Here is a 22,129-nt window from a genome sequence, read left to right on the forward strand (position 1 = left end):
CTACTGTATGTTCACAATCCCTGATTGTTTCCTCTCTTTCTGGTTGTATAGTTATCTTGCCTGACTTTAGTTTAAGGTTCTTCAATTAGTATCTGACATTATTACTGCCTTAGGGGCCTTCATTTAAGTATGATGATCTCATCAGTCTGGACATCTTTCTCCTCAAGGGTTGTTTAGAGTTTCAGAGTTATGTAACACTCGATCAAAACACATGTACCCGTACTTAGATATAAAAGATAGTTATAAAGATATCTCTTTATAAATTATTGTAGGGGTCTCCTATGGAAACAATCACTATGAAATAATGAGGGTTACACTAGCTGACTTGTATTTTCATGCTGACAATAGGTTGTTTATTTTAAATAAAATGAATTGCTTTTCTCCTCTGATGCTGAGATAAATGTTCTAAATGTCTGAAATCAATCAATTACTGTCATACTAAGTAATGTGCATTTCTTGTCCATGACTATGGAGAGACTAAGCATTAAAAATAGGTGAAACAATGCAGTATCTTTCAGCAGAGCTTCAGAGTGAATTTCTTGCTGATGTCCAGTGAACAGTTCTACATACAGGTATTTCACCCCAGCTCTCTGGCATGACTGCGAACTTGACTAAACACAAAAGCTGGTCCATTCAGCATTTTTACAAGGAGAATGTAAGAGCTTTAGCATTATAGGAGTGAGGCAAAAAAAAAACAAAGCATTAGTCCTTGTCGAAGTCCACCAGTTTATCGGTATAGATAGATGATGGCAATTGTTAACCCTGTTGCATTTACTTGCTTTAAACAGTAGGATGATTTCTAAAAATTAAGCAAGCTGGGATCTCAAATCTCTTGTTTTATGCAGCTTTTCTTTATAGTATATGTTGTAAATCCGTCTTTGTAAATATGCAGTCCCTTAATTTATCCATTACTCATGTACCCATTATTTAACACATTTGTATTCTAATAAAACCTCATTCCAAACTAGTCAAAATCTTATTTTATGGGACTTAAAGACCCCATCTTAAAAATCGAATTGGCAGTTTTGTGCCATTAGTCCATGTTTTTTTAACTTTGAGGCCATCGATATGGTAGCATTCATTCAAGCTAAATACAAAAAAGAGCAAGTCCTCTTATATGTCCCACACCAACTTGTTGTTTCAATAGGAAGAAAGCCAACACAGGAAGATAATACCACATCAATCAAAAGCAGGGTCCTCAAACACTTTCTAAGATCCAGAACTCTGCAAACATACTTACCCCTGTCTGTTGAGGATATTTTGAGCTTGTTGCTCAATGAACAGATCTCCAGGAGAGATGCCATATCGTGTTGTGGGCAACGAAGCTCTGCGTGCTGTTCTAGGAGAACTTGCCACAGTGACAACAGCAACACCCTTTGTTGGTTGGGTAGCAGTTGTTTCCATGGGAACCGGAGCTTCCGGTGGCCGTGGTTTCGGACTTCGATCAGGTGCTCGTCTATAATTTTCCAAGTTCATTGCCCTCTCTCTCTCTCGCTCGGCATCAAAGCCTGACGGAGGAGCAGGATCGGGGGCGGGGTCAGAAGGCATAAAGACCCGCCCTATCCCTGAACTGCTGTATTTAGACCTGCTGCTGCTTCGATCCCGCCCCTTATCCTGCTCTTGCAAAGCCCCACCCCCTGTTCTGCTTTCACCACGTCCCCTGTCAGGAGGAGCACCTCTGTCCGACAAGTCAGACTCTCTCCGTGCACGTGTGTAGCGTGGCGTGTAATCCAGATCCACCTCCTGGTCGAGGAGGATTCCGTAACGTTCTGATAATTGTCGTCGGCGTTCAGCTTTGTAGAGTGCGATCCGCTCCGCTTTAGAGCTGAGGCTGGCTGCGTCAGACCCTGCTGGGGTAAGGCCTATCGGGTCAGGATTGGCGGGCGGCTGTGGATCTGGACGTGTCCGACCTCTGGATTGCCGCTCTGGAGCTTCCATCTCATCACGACTGAAGCGCCGCACTATAGAGAGGCAAACAGAGAGTGAGAGGACATCAACATTCATTGTATCCACAGCACACAATTCATTTTACTTCTGAAGAATGTGTGATCAATGCCAGGGCATTGATATAACATTCTGAGTGTTTTTTGTGTGTTGTTGTGTGGTATCTAGGTTGTAATGGGTGATTGCTTACTGGTCCAAAATTCTATGATACTGTGGTCACTAGATATGACCTGGGCTTTTTTTTCAATGCATTTTTTCAGCTGTTACATTGTGCCTGCCAGGTTTCAGGTTGCTAATAAAAGTTAAAGCACACCTCTTCTTCTATGTACCAAGGTTTAAAGGGGTTAAAGTAACAGTGTCTCTTGCTATAGTTCTCCACTGTATATCGTCTGCTTACAGAAATAAATAAATTGTGGTGTCTTACCCACAATGCCTGGATCACTGGGATCTGAAGCACGTGTGTAGCGTGGTGTGTCCTCCTCCAGTAGCCGATTAGTCACAAGGCCGGCTGTGTGTTGCATGCTTGTAGCAAGAGCAGATGGAACATCAGATTCAATCCCCTCCAACCTTCTTGCTATCCTCTCTTTCCTGCATGATTTATGTAGTGTTTGGGTTAACACAACATTCTGGAAAACTGAGAGGCTAAGACTGACAGTGCTTTCCATAAAGTAATGATGCAACATTGTAAGTTACTTACATTTTTTTTTTTTTTTTTGTAATGGTAACATTCCTTAAAACAGACTATATGAGTTTTCAAAAGCCTTCAGTCATTGTACATCTATGCATTTGGGCAGATGCTTTTATGTAAAGCAATTTACATTGGATTCAAGGTATACATTTATTTTATCAGTTCATGCATTCAATGGGAATCGAACCCATGACCTTTGCATTGCTAACACCATACTCAAATGTTTGAGCTATAGATATGCCATTTTAATTTTAACATGCATAGAAAACTTTTGGGAGACCAAATGTACCTGTTCATTTCTGGATGACTTCTGATCGTGGTTTCAAATTGCTTCCTTAGCTCTGAAACTAAAAAGGATTTTTAGTAAATATCCAACTTTAAGAACTTTCACTATTTCCATCCTTTACCTTATCTTAGTATTTCTCACCTTTGGGCAGCACAGCAAGAATGTTTGCATCAATATCTGTAGTACTCCTAACCAGTGATGTCTTGTCATCCACACCAAAGCTGTAAGGCAAAACAGAGAGTGCATAATTCAAAACAATCCAATCTCAATCAATATTGCTTTAGTAAATGTCACGTTCGTGTCATATTGATACAAATACAGTTGATATGTTTAAATACATTTTTGGTCTTTCTGCCACTACCACTTTTTTTTTTAAAAGGGACCTACAGTAAGTGTAACCACAACCCTAAAATCCAATTGGCTGATAGGAATGTTGTTCTAGAATCCACAAGGATGTAACAGTAGGCACACTACCTGCTTGGCCATGACGACCCAAATGATACATTAGATCTTTGTTGATTTTTTCCAACATCTATTCTCTGCACACCTTGGAACATAGTGTCTCCAAAATTCTACATAGGCAGGTCATGATCATGTGGCCAAATCTACCAATGTGTTCCCGTGTGACATTTTAAGCTGAATTAGCATAGAGGATCTTGAACGTTTACTTGAATCTGACCACAGGAATAGATTAGCTGCTGAGGTATTTATACATCTAGAGTTCCCCTTCACCATGGTACCAGTCCCGCCATCCTAAACAGCACACTCCAATTACTCCCGTTTACAGCACACCATTCGCCATGCACAACAATCTCATAAACAGGACCGCAGAACACCAATTAGAGCTTGAACAGGTTTAAATTGAATTCGTGGAAACTTTTCAGACACACCTGATATGGAAACTATACATGGATAAATAACTGACTCAGCATTGAATTATTAAAAAATAACGCATAAAAAGGTGTAATGGCCATTACACCCTTGATGTGCATTACATTTTCAATAACTTATAATAATAGTAAACAGGCCAGGTCAATTTTTCCACTTATACCATAGTATATACTTCCCCACACCACTAAGTATCTTGCTTAGAAACAAGCTGTACAGTAGTTAACTAGTTTAAAAGTGATGTAAAAAGAATGTGGTGAAATGATATGCTACTGTAATGTGGTTAACAAACCTGAAACTTCTCCACTCCTGTTCAATAATAGGAAATTAAATCAAGACCCTTGTAACATACCAACCAATCAGAATCAAGCATTGTGACAGTGCTTAGTTTCATTTTAAATTAACATATAAATAAACATGCAAAAATCTGGCTCGATTTCTGGCTTCTGATTTCTGTTAAATATTATTTGAATGTGCGTAAGTTTCTTATTGAAACCATTATGTTCCTTTACATTTAATGTATTTCTGATAATAATTAGACATTATTACAGGACTATATTTTTCATACCATGAAATTGGCCACTCCCATTCTATGAAACATAACTAAGATATATGGCAGAACATACACCACGATCATTGACAATGACATCCATATATAAAGCTTAATTTAGACATTCTGAGTTGTGACTACAACCTGTTTATGTTCTATATTGTGTTATCGCGAGAACTCCTTTAGAACTGATGTTTTGATTTATTTGGACACATTAAAAGTCATGTCAAGAGCATATTCTTCTCTTTTAACAGCTTAACCAATAGAAACAACAAAAGATAACATGCACATACACCCACACATACACACTCTGGGTCTGTGATGATAACAGCAGACTATGCCTCTTCTTCTCCTAGGCAAAAGTCTTTTTTATTGAAGAATCAATATAATGTGCAGTATTGTGACCAATCGCAATTTGTGACCACAGTAACCAAAACATCTACCCTTTCCATTGATCTCAAGATATTTAACACAACACACAATCTGTGTCCTGAGGTCCAGAGTGCAACAGCTTCATTTCAAACAATCACTTTTATAACAGAAGTATAGATATGCCATTCAGAAACAGCAGCAGCAAAGATTTGATTTATTTGAACTCCAGAATAAAGATGTAAGAATGGGATATGTATATAGTTTAACAGCAGCACACAAGAAATCCTGCAGAACTCTATACTGCAGCTCTGCTCCAAAACCCAGTTTGTTCCCATTTATCTGGCACTAGCACATGTTGCTAAGCTAATGAAGAAATTAGGTTTCTAATCATTTCTAAAGACAAATGTTTAAGTGTATTTTGACTCATAAGTACACACATGTATGTTTGCTTATATTTTGACTTTGTCCATTTTCATTTACGAATTTAGCGGGTTTGTCCACCATCATAGATTTAAGTTGTTGCAGTGCATGCTGGGATTGCCTTATAAATGCTGTGTAGGCAGGCAGCTCACTATGGTCTGAGCTACTGTAAGGAGACAGTTTGGGCAGAAAATCTCTAATCTCTCATCAACCCATTTAGAGTTAAGTATTAAAGAACATAAAAGGATTCATTCAGGATTTAATTCAGCTATACACTTATGAGAACAGTTTAAAACTAAGATAAATGGTCTTTATAAAGGCAAGATTCATGTATTCTAACCTTATTGCTCTTTTCTTTAGTAGTGCCGGGCTGTAGAGCTTAGCAGAAGCTTCACCGACAAAGCCTGCAAAAGAAACAAGACAATCTCTTAAAAGCATGTTTAGAAATATATCAAGTCAAGTCACCTTTATTTATATAGCGCTTTATACAATACAAATTGTTTCAAAGCAGCTTTACAGTGATATGTAAACAATGTTTATAATATAGGCTATCATAGCCTATAGGAGAAGAGGAGGCCTGGCTATGTCTGAGATTCTGTAAGTGTTAGCTGACTTTTACAAGACAATTCACATCTATCCAAGAAACAACTCGTATTATACTGACGTAAATAAAATGAAATGTGTGCACACGCAAACTCAATTTACCAGCTGAACTTGAATAGTTTTGTGTACTTACATGTACTTTAATGTTGCTTACAGTGAAGTTAAGCAACTCAAGTTTTCATTAGAATCGGGAAAGAGACAAATTTATCTTAGGATGCCACACCAATTTAAATAACATTCCATCTTAACTTCATGTTTTGGCCATTTAAAGAGATAGTTCACCCAAAAATGAAAATTGTGTCATCACTTACTCTCAAGTTGTTCAAACCTGTAAGAGTTTCTTTCTTCTGTTGAACACAAAAAATATATATTTGAAAGAATGTTGGTAATCAACCAGTTGACAGTCGCCATTGACTTCCATAGTGTGGAAAAAAATACTATGGAAGTCAATGGCTAACGTCAACTGTCAGGTTACCAACATTCTTCAAAATATCTTCTGTTCAACAGAAGAAAGAAGCTCTTTGGATTGGAACAACATAAGGGTGAGTAAATGATGACACTTTTTATTTTAGGGTGAACTATCCCTTTAAACCCATCGTATTATTATTTTTTACCCCGCTGTACAGTCAACAGCTTGAGTTACTGTGTTTAACATTCTCCAGTGTCGACTGATAAATTTACCCCCTCCAAATGGAGCACCTGGGCTGGGGTGGGAGGGTTCGCTCCAAGAACAAGCTGAGAAGAACAAAGTAAAACGTGGGTGTGAAGACATCCTAATTAGCTTAAATGAAGTCTAGTGGACGAGTTTCCGTCCCAGGGTTGCCAGAGAATCACTTCAGGATGCTGACAGCCACAAATTAGCCGAGTGTGATGAGAAGAACAAGGCATTGTCTAAAAATACTAGATGGGGAGATCAGGGTGAAAAAAAAAACAGGCCCTCCTTCTTAAAACACATGTAGTTCACTGCACAGAAAGACGGACGTCTAGTAAACCACTTTTACACAAGGTTTGTGTGAAGGATTTTATGATCTAACGTGTGGACAGCACAACAGTAATTATCACGTCCTGCCATTAGCACATTTTAACACAGTGTTGACACACAGTCTGGGGTCATTTTTTTTTCATGATCAACACATTACGTTCAGGTTTATTCACAGTGTGACAGTTGCAGGCACTACAGAGATGCGACTCTGAAACTTTGGCAGTTGAAACACAGATTTGGCTTAACAAAACATCTTAGACAGACTGAGACAAGCAGGCTCTTAACTGCTCCATTTTAACGAGACCTGATTTTAGTTTAGTGGATGACTGACAGGTTTTTTCCAATGGTGAGCTGATGAGCAAGGTGTCAATAGTTCGTTTGCTCAACAAAGCTGCATTTATTTGATCAAAAATACAGTAGAATAGATAAAAACAATAATATTGTAAAATATGAAAAATCTATTTTAATCTATTTTTAAATAATCTATTTTAAAGTCATTTATTTGCCATTATAGCCATTACTCCAGTCTTCAGCGTCACTTGATCCTTCAGAAATCATTCTAATATGCTGATTTGCTGCTCAAGAAACATTTATTATTATTATTGTCAGTGCTGAAAACAGTTGAGCTGCTTAATATTTTTGTGGAAACTGTGAAACATTTTGCAGGATTCAGTGATGAAAAGAAAGTTCAAAAGAACAGAATTTATTTGATATATAAATTAATAATGCAACATTGGTTAATATAATTAAATTTTACACGACATTTGAAATTCACTGAGAAAAAAAAAAGGAAATGTTTGTTTATAGTTTAACGCCGTGCCAGCTACCCCATATTCATGGTGAGAAATAGATTAAAATACGTTTTTAAAAATTCTACAATTAGATCTGGTAAATAAAAAATATAGAAAATGTGCTCACAGAAGACTTCTTTTTATCAGCTGAGGTCAATAACCTCAAAAAGCAAAAATCAGCCAAGCGAATATACATCAGTCTATCCAGAATCATTTACTTTAGAGGTTGGTTGTTTTACCTGCACATGGATAAAATGATATATGACTTAAGTGAGCTTGCCAATGATCTTGTTCCCTTTGATGACCAAGTATTAAAAAAGCAAACTCTATCAATTGCACAGACAAGTGTTTAATATTGATTCCTGTTCTCTGGAGAGCAGATTGACTAATGGCCAATGTAATATTTACATTATTACAATAATACAAAATTTATTATACAAAATAATGATGGCAAATTAATAGTATAGAATAAAGGCATACTTTCTATTTGAAAATCTCCATTGACAGGGCTATCTGTATTTCTACACTGACTCCAGGCAGAATGACCATTTTGATTCATTTGGCAACAGTCATCAGCTGATGCAGACGATCTCCAAATGGTCAGTTCACAGCAACCTTTAGCACACTACAAGTATTCAGACTCCATCTGATCAATTAATCAATCTTCATACTCAACAGAACAAGAGTAAAGCAAGAGTCATATACTTCTGTTTTGTACAACTATTAAAATGAATTATGTTTTCCAGGATCACACAATGCCAAATTAATTAAAACAAAGCCATCCATTCTTAAATCAGACAACTGTGTGATCCTTTCTATAACTATTCAATCAATGACCCGGTAACGATTTTCACTCAAATCCCCATAAATCAGCCTGTTCCACACTTACCGTGTGTTACCACACTTACAATACAGACAGTTCCACACTTACCTTGACTACACTGTGTGACATGGTTGAGATAGTTCGTAATCCACTGGTTTTGAAACATGTTGGAATGAAAAGGAAAGAAGAAAACAGAGGAAAGAGAGGAAAAGGACAGACAGACCTAATCACAGACTCAGGCAGACGAAGAAAGAGCAAGAGAGAGAGAGGGACCGCCACGGATGGACTCAACGTGATGGAAATGCACACAGGCAAAACTGCAGGGCTAAAGCAAACACATGGGAGGGTGGGAGAGGGAGAGGGAGAGGGAGAGGGAGAGGGAGAGGGAGAGGGAGAGGGAGAGGGAGAGGGAGAGGGAGAGGGAGAGGGAGAGGGAGAGGGAGAGGGAGAGGGAGAGGGAGAGGGAGAGGGAGAGGGAGAGGGAGAGGGAGAGGGAGAGGGAGAGGGAGAGAGAGAGAGAGAGAGAGAGAGAGAGAGAGAGAGAGAGAGAGAGAGAGAGAGAGAGAGAGAGAGAGAGAGGTGCTAGGCAGCTCACAGGCAGTAATCTGATTACAGGCAGAAATTAGCCTGGATGATAAAAGTGGATTGTGGGAGCACGGTAGATTCTTGGACTTATGACATGATCGCTGCTACATTTACACACACTCACACATGCGTCAGCAATCCAGGAGTCACAAATACTCGGTGATGCAAAGACGAAAGTCTTTAATTAGTCAGACCTGTTTTTAACATATTTTAGTCAGAAAAACAAGGCAAATGAATGTGAAGCTTTATTAAAATCAAGCTGTATTATTAAGAAAATTCTATATTCTTATAATGCACACACTAAAGACTGCTAAACAAGATAAAAGCTATCTTCCATGTAATTTTGATGCTTTTATGCTTATTGCTACGAATGCGACAGGACATTTTGGATGTCAATTTTATCCCTTAAAACTCATCCTTTGATCACCAAAATGACATATTTAAAAAAAAAAATTCCTGTGAAAAAAATTATTCATGCCTTAAAATAGCTTGAATGTTACTCGCACCCTTGGTTCATTTAGTATACGCGGATCTATGAATATGCAAATTAGCCCCGCCTCCACTCACTCACACCAGCTCAGAATACCTGATCCACTCGGTCAACTTTACTGTAGTTAATATGACACATAACGGTAATTAATATGATTAGCCTGGCTTTACTATATTATCAAACAGCTAATAATGTGTTGCTAACGTTACTCAAACCATGTTCCCGTTCGCCATCTCAGAGTCAGACAGCTGCCTTCTAAAAATCAGCATCCTTAGAAACGCTTTGAACAACTTAGAACGTCAGTGGAGAAAGGCATATAGTTCACATCGTAATATACATTATATACAATTAACCCACTATATTGCCAAATGTACCTGATTTTTCATATCAACAGAAAAACATACCGTGATAACCTGGCTTCTCTTGAGACTCCCCTGCTTTGCAGGATAGTAATCATGATATGCTAAAGCTCGCCCACATGTTGACATGATTGGTTACAACATATTTGTGGCATCAGAAACACCAGCTATTTTAAACCGCGTTTTTGAGACTGTCTTTTTTACTGCAGTTTTAAGGAGAAAATACTCTACATTGGTGTTGACTTATGAATTTGCACATGGTTTGTCTTTAAAAACTCCACATAGACATATAAACAACATTCAAAACTTCACCACAGGCGGCCTTTAAGTTTTAGCTGGTTAGCATTAAAAAGTTAGCCCTTTTACTGGTAGATGCTGTAACTACACCATCCAGTATAGTACACATATTACTCACATACCTTTTGCTGTATTAACATTAACAATCAATCAATAAAATTGATTGTTAAAGCTGCAGTCCATAACTTTTTTGAGTTAAAAATTTACAAAAAAAATATGTAATGAGCGAGTACATCATGAATCAATTTTCCAAACCGTTTTTTGTCTTATCCTGAATCACTACGGTACACCTATAAAAAGTGTTTATATCCAGACAATTTTAGACCGGTCGGATCATACCATTGTGGAGTAACCCAGTACCTGTGTGACTCGTCACATACATAAACAGAGAGAAGTAGCTCCGGCTATAATGTTCTTCCGCAAAACGCATGCAGTTCTGTTTATTAACCGCAAGAGCTCCAAAAGTTATGGACTGCAGCTTTGATTTTATTGACAAACTATTAGGATTATTCTTGGAAATTGTTGCCTAGTTGCCAAGTCGCTTAAACAGGTGTTTGACAACATTACTGCCAGTGTTGTTATTTTTAACAAACTAAAACTAGTTAAAAAAATATATGTTTTAGCAGCTGAAATAAAATATCAATATGAGAAGAAAAATTTAATATAAATATTAGAAGAAAAACATACATTTAAAACACAATAACTGCATCATAATTATGTGAACTTCTTTGTCTGCACTTCCATGCGTAAAGTTAACTCTGTCACATCGCCAAAGTGTCTGTCAATCAAACTGCCTCAAAACTCTCTCTGAAAAGTACTGTCGATTCCTTTGTTGCTGCAAATCATTGTTAGCATGAGACAAACCAGACAGAATGAAAGTGCAATAGGCCCACACAGGTATATGCCAACACAACCTAATAAAACACTTCAACTTTAGTGTGACATTGTCATAGTGTGCACTAGAGGGAGCACCAAGAGCCAAAGGTCCTGTGAGGTTCAGTAAACCAGTGTTTCTCAACTCCAGTCCTGGGGATCCATGCACCAACCAGAATGTTTTATATTTCTCACTAATCAGCTTCTTAGGATGTTGGATGGTGAGACATCTAAAACATTCTGAGAAGTGGGTCCCGAGGACTGGATTTGAGAAACACTGCACTAAACAGTGTGTAAAACTCAGTCATGACATGAGAAGGGGCATAATAATTGTTATGTTTATAACTAGCTGCCCGAAACACAACTGCTTTTACTGGCACATTTAAAAGTATTTCTATTGTACGCCACAGTACAATGGGCATTGTGTAAAACAAGACAGCACACAATGTGTATTCATGCAAACTTGACAATGTTTCAGTCCTTATTTAGAGTGATTTCATACATGAGATTGATGGTTATCATGCAATTCAGAATGCTATCCGATTACACTACAAACAGGTACAACTTAATACAAATAAATAAAAAAATATGGGTTTTTCATGATTAACCCAAGTATAAAAATGTATAATCAAATTTTGAGCTCTAAAATATCAATGTTTTTCAGGCAGCTGTGTTTCAGACAGCTTGAACTCTAAAATATCATAGCCAAAAAAATGTTTGACTGCTACATTTTGAAGAAAACCCAGTCTAGCCAGAGCGTCATAATACTGGCACATGCACATGCAAACATGTCCATCTCTTGTCATCTCCAAGTCATCTTACTGTACCACTCAAGCACTGCTGCCCTTAATAAGGCAATGTGTGACGTGATTGGCTGAGAGACCTCAAGGAGGAGTGGCTAACTTATGTTTATCCGGCTCTGCTGTGCATGTGCTCTTCACCACACTCATCTATCATATTCCTTTCACTCCTGGAAGTCATACCTCTACTTTTCCTTCTCCCTTGGCCAATTCTAGGATACAAATAAACAAAACTGTACAATAAATACAATGTATACAAGATTTTTATGAAGTTATGATGATCAAGTAGTTGATGTTAAGAAGGAGATATCTAATTTACCTGCCCTGACTGCAGAATTAGAGAGTACATTTGAGACCTAAAAACACAAACACAAATAACTAGACTCGATGCTTCCAGTGAGCCAAGGAGTTATGACTGAGTCTATTCTGGTCATTTAGAGGTTAGTAGCTGGTTACGCAGGACTATGAGTGTGGGTTGTGCAATAGGTCAATAACACAGTATATCTCAGTATAAACTTATAATGTGAGATGATGAAACAATAAAAGTAATATAATAATGTAATATGCAAATCTGATATTGTGATAATTGTATAGAGTGTTATAGTAGGATAAAAGTTATTCATTTTCTGCATAGATAACCAGATTTTGAATCCTAAAAAAAAATAATAAGTTTCCATATGAATATTACGCAGCACAACTGTTTTCAACATTGATGATAAGAAATGTGTCCTGAGCAGCAAATCAGCATATTAGAATGATTTATGAAGGATCATGTGACCGAAGACTGGAATAATGATGCTAAAATTCAGCGTTGCATCACAGAAATTGCATTTAAAATATATTACAGAAAACAGTGATTTTAAACAGTAATATTTCACACCATTACTGCTTTTCTGTATTTCAATCAATGAATCAAGAGATTCAGTATAATCAAACAATAATTATATCAACAGAATCATATTGAACTGCATTTTATACATTATTGTGTTATTTACAATACATCTGATTTTCACTTTGCTGAATGTATATAGGTGAAATTTCTAGGAAAAATTAAAGACAGCTGAAAATCTGAACTGTGAGTGTTGGATCCTGTTGTGTAGTCTAAGGCATCAAAATAAAAGCAGGATTCAAAACTGAGATTGATTTCACACATTCATCACTCAAGGAACTGCTAGTGCCATTGCCAAGCAACAATCTTGTGTTTACATGAGACAAAGTTGAACGATGGGCCGCATCAAAGCATTGTGGGAAGAACAGACATCACACAAAAACAACAAAGTTCAGTCTAAATGCTCTGACCTAAGCTAGAGATTACTAAACGCTTCATGCTCAAACATAGATGCCCACTGCTGTTATTCACTTGACATTTATTGACATGAGCCCTTGTAATCGCTGTAAAGCTGTGTGCTGTGCAGGTATGCAATATAACAAGTACAAATTTAAGTATACAGACACACGTGACTAATATTATCATAAAGCAATAGAAAAAGTATCCCTGTATGGGAATATGAGAGACATCAGTAGAAACAGTCAAATCACTTCTGGAATCTTATAAAAACTCCCTTACTTACATTTAACCTGCAGTCCCAGCACAGCTCGGAGGAGGAGTTCACTCAGACTACATTCTGTAGTCGTTCTGGTCTCCATCTTCTGCCTTTATTAGGACACAGAGAGCTTTTCTGGCAAGATGAGGTTTGTTTAAATTACTGCTGAACTACAGACTGCACTGTGAGAACAACCATTCGAACATACTTTACAGACAGGAGTCAGGTGTGGATCTCTAACTGCCTCAAACACTAGAGGCTGGATTTCCAGACAAAGATAAAGCTCTGGATTGAAAGTGATTCTCTGTTGGGATCCTGAATCTGGACCGTCTCAGTATGTCTCATTGTTCTGTCTCGTATCTAAACATCTATCCTCAAAAGGACTTGTCTTTTCCTTCCCTTATTCTCATCCTCCTACTTTGAACAGTCCTTGCACTGTTTTTGTAATAGAATTCTCACAGTATGTATTTAGTATACAGAATATATATGCACAGAATATCTGGAGGACCTACTATGCCAAAATGTGATATATAGAACCAGCGAACAATGCAATGTGCTTGATTTGAACTTTCAGTGTTGCAAATAAATCACTTGAAAAACATCAAATAAAAAATAAAAAAACTCATTTTGCTGGAGTGCCAAAAGACATTTTAACACAAAACTAGAATGAAAAGGAAAATAATCATATTTCAAAGCATACGCCACTTGCTGAATTAATCATACAATACAAAAAAATAAAATAAACATATTAATCAAAATATTAATCTTAAAATAAGTCTTATCTAAAAATATTACAACTGCATGCCATTCACTGAATTAATCACACAACATATTAACTGTAGTATAGTGTAATTGACAATTTTATATATATATATTAGGGCTGAACGATATTCTGTTTTAACATCGACATCGCGATGTGCGTATGAGCGATGGTCATATCGCCGGAACATGCGATGTGAAGGGTAGTAGCACCCATGGTGTATTAAGAGAACGGTAGCACACAGTAAACACGAGTTTGTTGTATGGCTTGTTGCTGGGGTGACATGCACGTTCCGCTGTGCCGCTGCTCACCGCTCACAGCCAACATTCACTGGCAATCCTATAGCTAAAAATGGGCGACGAAGAGGATCCGCCGCAAAAAAATTATGATTTCGTACCAAAAAGAAAGTCAAAATCAGCTATTTGGGACTATTTCGGCTACAAAAAGGAGGGTGTTGACCAAAAAGAGGTGCTTTGCCTGGAGTGTTATAAAGTTGTGGATGGTTGTCTTTTTTAAAAAGTCTTTTGCCTTTTATTTCTCGTGTTCGCATTTATGAGGAAAAAACAATGTTACGTGACAGTTCTCCGTTACGGACATGAGTGCTCTGAAAGCGGCACTAAAAGACTGCTTTAAAACTTTCACAGAGACCTCAAACAGAAAGCACAAAGCCTTTCTTTAAAACGAATTTCGTTTTGTATTAATTGTATCTTAATTTTAATCAGTGTTTCATTATCCAATTTCCTGGATTTAATAAATAAAAAGTAAATATAGCAGACAATAGATAATCACGACAGAGAGGCGCCAGCGCCTGAACTGGAGCTTAAGCTATCATCCATGAACTGAAACTCAGCGTATAAGGTAGCCAACTCACCTCACACACCTAAAAAAAAAAATAGAAATATATATATTATCTACAGAAATCTCTACTTTTAAACAGAACCATTCAAAACAAAATAAAACGATGTAATCCGTATGAAATGTGCATTTCTCTCCGGCGCGTTCACTACTGCGAAGATCGCAAGTCAGTATCGTCAACTTCATCTTTGCAGCCGACACAGAAAACACTTGTTTATTAATAAACAATTAAAATGTCTCATTGCAATATTTTACATATTCATAATCATTACTTTTGCTGGATCTTTGTGACAGCTTTTAGGTGCCGTTTACATGAATGCGAATTATAGCCTAATGAACAAACAAATATCTGTTAATATGTTCTAATTTTGGAATAAAATATTAAGTGACCTTTTTGTCACTTGTAATGAAGCTTGCTTATTAGTGAAATTATTAATATCATGGAATGGTAATTATTGACTTTAGCCTGGATTGATGGCTCGCAATATATATCGTTGGGAAAAAATATTGCAATGTAATTTTTTTTCCAATATCATGCAGCCCTAATATATATATATATATATATATATATATATATATATATATATATATATATATATATATATATATATATATATATATATATATATATATATATATATATATATATATAAATCTCAAAATTAAATAAAAGCAAAATAATCTTATTTAAAGATTATACATGGACACCATTCACTGACTTATAGGTAGGGTAGGCAATGATTTTCATTTGTTAAACTGGTTGAAACTCTCTTCACATCCTGATAGCAAACAATAATTAAAGTGGTCTATTAAAAGTCTCTGGACCAAAAACTCTTTGTCCAATCATTGCATTTCCATACCTCCGTGCACCTGCTCACGCAGACATCACACGTCATCAGTGTGTTTTTATGAGGCTATGCAGAGTTGTAGACAGACGTCAGTCACCGAGCACCGTAAACAAACAGCAGCCGCATTTTTGAGCTCCTCCTGAACCAAAACAACAAGCGTATGCTTGTTTAACGCCATGTTCTAACTGTAATTACGAGATGCCAACCCGTGACGTTCTACCCAGAGCTGTTCACATCCTCAGACTCGGATTTATGCGTTTCTAAGTCAACACTATCAATGCCGAAATGAATCTGCAGCAGTCAGGTGGTACAAGAAAGAGCTCTGTAAGTTGTTTACATTTATTATTATTATGTGCTTTGAGACATGAGGTAATATAACACTGTCTCTTGTCTCGTGACGCATTGCAGACTCTGCTCTGGCTGTACGTGCTCATGTGTTTTGGAGGAGGTGTGGCTTTGGAGACTATCTGAAGGGAGGGTGGGATCTAATCCTTTCAAAGCTAGCTTTCTATTGCTAGCCTCTCTGAAATTGCCTACCCTACCTTTAATCATACAATACATTAATTGTAGAAAAGGGTGAGAAAAAAATCTTATTTAAAAGATTATAAGTGGATGCCATTCACTGAATAAATCATACAATAACATTAACTGTAGTATAGTGTAATTAAAATAGTTTTTTTAATCAGGTATAAATCTAAAAATTAAATAAAAGCACAATAGTCTTATTTAAAAGATTACAAATGGACACTGAATTAATACAATATATTAAGTGTAAGAAATAAATGAATTTCAAAATAAAAAAGGCTAATTACAAAGGAGTCTTATTTATTAGGACCCCCTTGAAAACGAGATGATGCATCTCAAGGGGTTTATCCTAATAAAATAAATTTGAACAAAAGATTATAACGGGATGCCATTCACTGAATTAATTATAGAATATTAACTGTAGAAGGGTAAAACAAATAAATCTCAGAATTAAAAATGCAAATAGTCATATTTCAAAGATTAAAAGATTACATGTGTATGTATAAATGTATACTATGCATGTATATAACTTTGAAGGGAAAACTCTAAACTAAGCAGTACACCGTATACTGTGTACAGTAGTATGCAGTACACTAGTATTCCATTTCAAACACAGCACACATCATTCTCTCTGAGGTTTACAAATGTCGAGGACTCACATTCTCTGCTCTTATAAGGTTGTGAAGAGTCTGAATCAGTCTCAGGCCTCATCACCCCATGAAATGTATTCAAGAGTTGCTCTTGGCTCAGTTTTGGGAAATAGCTGATCTTGCATCAACAGCCGCTCTAAACAAGAAGTAACGGTAAAGATCTACACAAGGAATTAAAACATCAGTTCATTTGTGCTGTTACTCAAAACCTATGCTCCTTCATTCCTCTTCTGCGTTATAAACTCCTCCATTCTTCAATCTCTCTTGTAATCCAAAAACAACTACAGACAAGAACTCATAAACATTCAAAGCATTGTCAAACACAGCTGACGAATAGCAGGAAAGTGCCATCTGAAGTCTGTAATGATCAATGAAGTTGGCCAAAGTTTCAATCTGAACCAAGAGATTTGGCTGGTTAGCATGGCCCGTTTTCCCCTGCTGGCAGATGCCATAACTACACCATCTTTCTCCATTGACTGCCATTCAAAAGTGAGAGTTTAATTTTAACATTTACTGTCAAGATATTATTATCCTACTGCCCTATAACATCTCTAACCTCATCCGCCATACTAGCAACAAATTCAACTTCTATTTGGAGAGATGTCAGATGTTTCGGAAAGATGTTTCTCAACCCGTAGCAGTGAAAGAGCCAAATCTGAACCTCAAAGGACAAAGACAGACTGTGGTGAGCTGCAAACAATACCAGTGGGAGTGGGAGATTTATGGATGAATTCTATTCAGACTCTGTAGCAGTTAAATCAAATGGTGACACATTGCAGAGCTAATGTGATAAGGAAGGCACATGAACGCGCGCACACACACACACACAGAGGAGCAAAGCATGGCTTTGCAAACCAAAACAAATAGTTACAGAGTGCAGAACAGAATTTAGAAATCTTTATGACCACATAACAGGAATTAGATTTTTTTTTGTCACAACTTTTGCACACTGTCACTATAACATTATTGTTAAAGTTGTCATGAAACGGAAGTTGCTATTGAAGCAGCTTCTCAAATGAGAAAAAAAATGTAGGGCGAGACTTGATTTTGTCCATAGGGAATTGATTGGATGGTTGTGGTTTCCTATTGGTCGATCTCATGTGAGTGACAGGTTGTCGTGCCCTCACGCCAGTAAACGTGTCATCAGAGAAGAGACGATTTGTTGCTGTAAGAGGGAGGGGATGTTATTTTGATAAAAGATTACTATGGCATGAATTTAAAATAATGATGTGCACGGATAAATCATATATAACACTGCAGTATTCCATAAAAAAAATAAAAATCTAAATTCATGGTGATACAGTCAGGTCTGGTTAAAGTCTTGTTCATTCTCCAGCATCAGATTTGCATGCATCAGAAGGACAGCAATCACTGTTCTAAAGAAAACATCTTAAATGAACAGCAAATCTTTTCTGAAGTGGAATATCTGCAAAAAATATCCAGCCTTACAGGTTTTACATTTCACTTCTGATTGAGCCTTATCTTGACATATAAAATCCAGAAAGGACACAAAACATTTATGGCATCAGATCTCCATCCGCAGATCTTCGTAAACTATTTGGATTAATAGATAAAAATCCTATCGCAATGCATATCACAAAACCTGATGATAACAACATGGTCTTAAGTAAATTCTGTAGTAATTTATATATAAATAAAATATAACAATTCTATAAAAATTCTAAATACACTATGGTTAAAAAGTTTGAGGTCAGTATGATTTTTTTTTAAAGAAATGAATACTTTTATTCAGCAAGGTGTAGGGATGGGTACCGAAACCCGGTATTAAACGGGCCCCGGTGCTGAATTTTGAAATACCGCTGGATCGATAAGCTCGGACGTTATCGGTTCTGCTGTCGGTACTGGAGAAATTAAGAAAGTGCTATTGCTATTAAGAAATTATTATCTTGCAAATTTAATCTCGCCAGCCACTTCTATATATAATAATATTGAACTATTTGACTGTGATGCATTTTTGCTAAAGAGAGAGAGAGAGAGAGAGAGAGAGAGAGAGAGAGAGAGAGAGAGAGAGAGAGAGCGATCTTTCACGTGGAGCGACGGCGCGCACAACACAACAGCCCTGCTTAATGAGTGATGATGAGGACAGAACTAAACATTCAAACGGTTAGGCTACACTTTAGATCTTTGATATTAAACTAATTTTATTTTAGATTTAGATTTTGGCTTCCAATGATTATAAAAAAGATATTTGATGTATAACCATTACAAACTAAAGCCGCATTCTCTCCAGCGCAGCTTCCTTCCCTTCACAGCGGTGCGCTGTCATTTCTCCCTAAAACCCAAACGTAACTTCAGAATCTGCATGATCGGTGATTGTTGTAAAATGTAGTCTATACTGTTGCTAAACTGCGGGACGCGTTTGATAATAAAAGGCTATTAAAAGTACCAAAATTGAGCAATAGACGCTGTTCCAAATGCGGCGCGCGCTCCGAAACACACCGCAACGAGACAAGCAACGTATATTTTGGGCTTCGTGTGCGCATCTAAACGATCAAATATACACAAAAATATGTCAAAATGGCCGTCTTGGAGATTCACTTAAACAGTTTATTCACTTAAATACAGTTTATGTCTTACATGAGCGTAAATAGTTGGGAGAAAATATTGGCTTAATGATTAGATCTGCATTTGGTCTTAAAGAGGCAGCAGTCTAATAAACCTGCTGACGATTGCTCCATTCATGTGAATCAAACAACAAAAGGCAAAGAGAAAATCAGTCGCAGCTCTTGAATGAATAATTTTGGCTTTTATAAGCTTTAATCTATCTATGATAAACTATGCAGTGTTATTTTACATCTGACTTTATTAGATGTCTTTTTAGCCCATATTACTCCTGAACAGTAATGTCAGTAGACATTACTGAAATTAAAGCACTGGGTATATAATTTGTATATTTGTTTTATTGTATACTTTTTTTTTGTTTGACCATGTGTTTGTAGTTTGTTTTTGGTGTCCTATGTCTTCTGTATATAAAGCACAAAAGCCTGCACCCTTCTGCATAACATGCATGTTTTATTTGTTTTGTTAAAGCATTGCTTTTTCTTTTGCTATAGATATTTATTTTACATTTCAAAATTTAAAGTAATATTAATTATGTTCTAAATTATTTTTTTCCTTTTTTTTAATATAACAAAAAGAACCGATAAGAATACCGTTAAAGTACCGGATCGATAAGGAGTATCGGTAAGAGTAGTAATACCGTTAAAACCTTAACGATACCCATCCCTAGCAAGGTGGCAGTAAAGAATTGTACAGGGTTACAAGAAATATAAAGGTCACCACAAGCTATTTTCAATGTCAATAATAATAAGAAATATTTCTTGAGCAGCAAATCAGCATATTAGAATGATTCAGCTGAAAATTCAGCTTTAACATCACAGAAAAGTTATTTTTAATTGTAATAATATTTCACAATATTACTGATTTTACTATGTTTTTGATTAAATAAATGCAGCCTGATGAGCATACGAGACTTTCTTAAACATTTTTAAAAAATCTAACCAACCCCAAACTTTTAAAAAGTAGTGTATATTGTGCAACCCTTTAATTAAATAATGAATTCATCTAGCAGTTAAATATATATTATCCTAAACATCATCCATCATCCATCCTCAAAAATATATTTTTTTAATCTCTGCTTTAAAAAAGATATAGATAGACAATAACAAGAACTCTGAGACAAAGAAAAAGAAAACAGAGGGGTTAAGTGTTGACACTAAGTGTTGATATCTGACTGTTTGTTTTGACAGAAAGGGCAGGTGCAACTAATTCACCAGCTGCAATACCACAGTCTGGCTCCAGGCCTCATAGACTCTCACACACACGCACGCACGCACGCACGCACGCACAGCCATGTATATGGACTGCTTAGTGCCCTTTCAGCCTCATAACCACAGTGACTGTGCAGACCACCAATTGCATACAATTACCCAACTGGTACTCATTTATGCCCGGTACACATTGTACGATTTTGAGCTATCCCAGACAAAAGATGACCAATTGTGGCGATTTCTGTGGTCGTGGCGCCTAAACGGTGGGCCCAGTGAGAGAGGTTCAAAGACGGCCCTGTCACGTTCTTACAACCAAAGATAGCCTGAGATAATTTTCTGACAGTGTCTCTTCAGAGCTCAACTAGTTTGCTAGTTTCCCAGAATTGCAAACCATATTCAGAAACTGCTTGACCAAGACCACATAATGGCTCTCCTTGACAAAGCAAAAGCAGAACAAATTTGTGCAAATCATTTGTAAAACCGCTCTTACATAAATTGTTGTGACAGTTTTGCAGTTGTTTTGGACAAAAGCATCTGCTAAATGAATAAATGTGTAAATGCACATAAGATTGTTTTTACGAGCAATTTACACAGAAATCTGCTCATGTTTCATAAATGAAGCCCAGTGATCCTAATGTTCCCAAATAAACTCCCACACCTGTGCATTAACTGTAACAATAATCTCCAAAAGTTAGATCCATAAAAATTACTTCTCTCTCTTCACTCTTAGTTGAATAATTCATGAGTAACCTTTGGACAAATCATTTATATGGTTAATGCATTGGCATTACACCAAGTATTTTGAGAACTGGATAAATTTGCTTGAGTATAAAATAAATGTTACCTGACAGAAAACCTATATTTTTACCATGCAGAACTACTTTGAAAGGCCAAAACATGGCACCAAAAATATGCACATTTTGATAGATTAAGGTACTAAGACATTTTACCCCACAAGCTTTTCTAATATTAACGCGGGTCCGAAAGCTCTTGCCGGATCATAACCCTTCTTTTTCTAGTGATATTCCTCTGAGCTTTTCTATTTTGTAATGTCTCTCAGCCATCTCTCCTTCTACAGTCTTTCTTTAAATCTTCCTCTTGCTCTTTAAATCTCTCTCCTGCCATATCATGAATGGACACGCCCTCTACTGCTGATTGGCTACAAGTGTCTTGTTCTCAGAAATCTCTTACTGCACCTTTAATATAGGAAGCAAGATCCAAGTTTGAATGCTAATATAACAAAGATTTATAGATGGAACAATCACTTAAATGCTAAGACATTTTACCCCACTCTCCCCATTTCTTAGCTCCAATTAATGTTTTACTATATCCGTTTAAAAATTTACACAGATTTCCTCCTCCCCTTAAAGCTGCAGTAAGCAATTTTTGAGAAACACAGATAAAC

At 36.7% G+C, this 22,129-nt stretch overlaps 1 protein-coding gene across 14 annotated transcripts in view; it reads right to left on the reverse strand.

Moving 5' to 3' along the window:
• Window positions 1–22,129, reverse strand: part of svilb (supervillin b) — a 64,639-nt gene that overhangs the window by 38,874 nt on the left and 3,636 nt on the right. For 12 of the 14 annotated variants that reach the window (XM_079877760.1, XM_079877755.1, XM_079877754.1 and 9 more), the window contains exons 1-6: window positions 8,456–8,644; window positions 5,489–5,552; window positions 3,060–3,139; window positions 2,922–2,979; window positions 2,369–2,532; window positions 1,241–1,961 (exon numbers count right to left, since the gene is read on the reverse strand). In XM_079877760.1, coding sequence (XP_079733886.1) covers window positions 1,241–1,961; window positions 2,369–2,532; window positions 2,922–2,979; window positions 3,060–3,139; window positions 5,489–5,552; window positions 8,456–8,513 — 1,145 coding nt within the window. In that variant the 5' untranslated portion in view covers window positions 8,514–8,644. Of the gene's footprint in view, window positions 1–1,240; window positions 1,962–2,368; window positions 2,533–2,921; window positions 2,980–3,059; window positions 3,140–5,488; window positions 5,553–8,455; window positions 8,645–22,129 lie in introns of those variants that run through there. The other 2 variants (XM_079877749.1, XM_079877748.1) reach the window with 1 other exon arrangement.

This window comes from Squalius cephalus (genome assembly GCF_949319135.1).
Source record: "Squalius cephalus genome assembly, chromosome: 7".
Lineage (NCBI taxonomy): Eukaryota > Metazoa > Chordata > Actinopteri > Cypriniformes > Leuciscidae > Squalius > Squalius cephalus.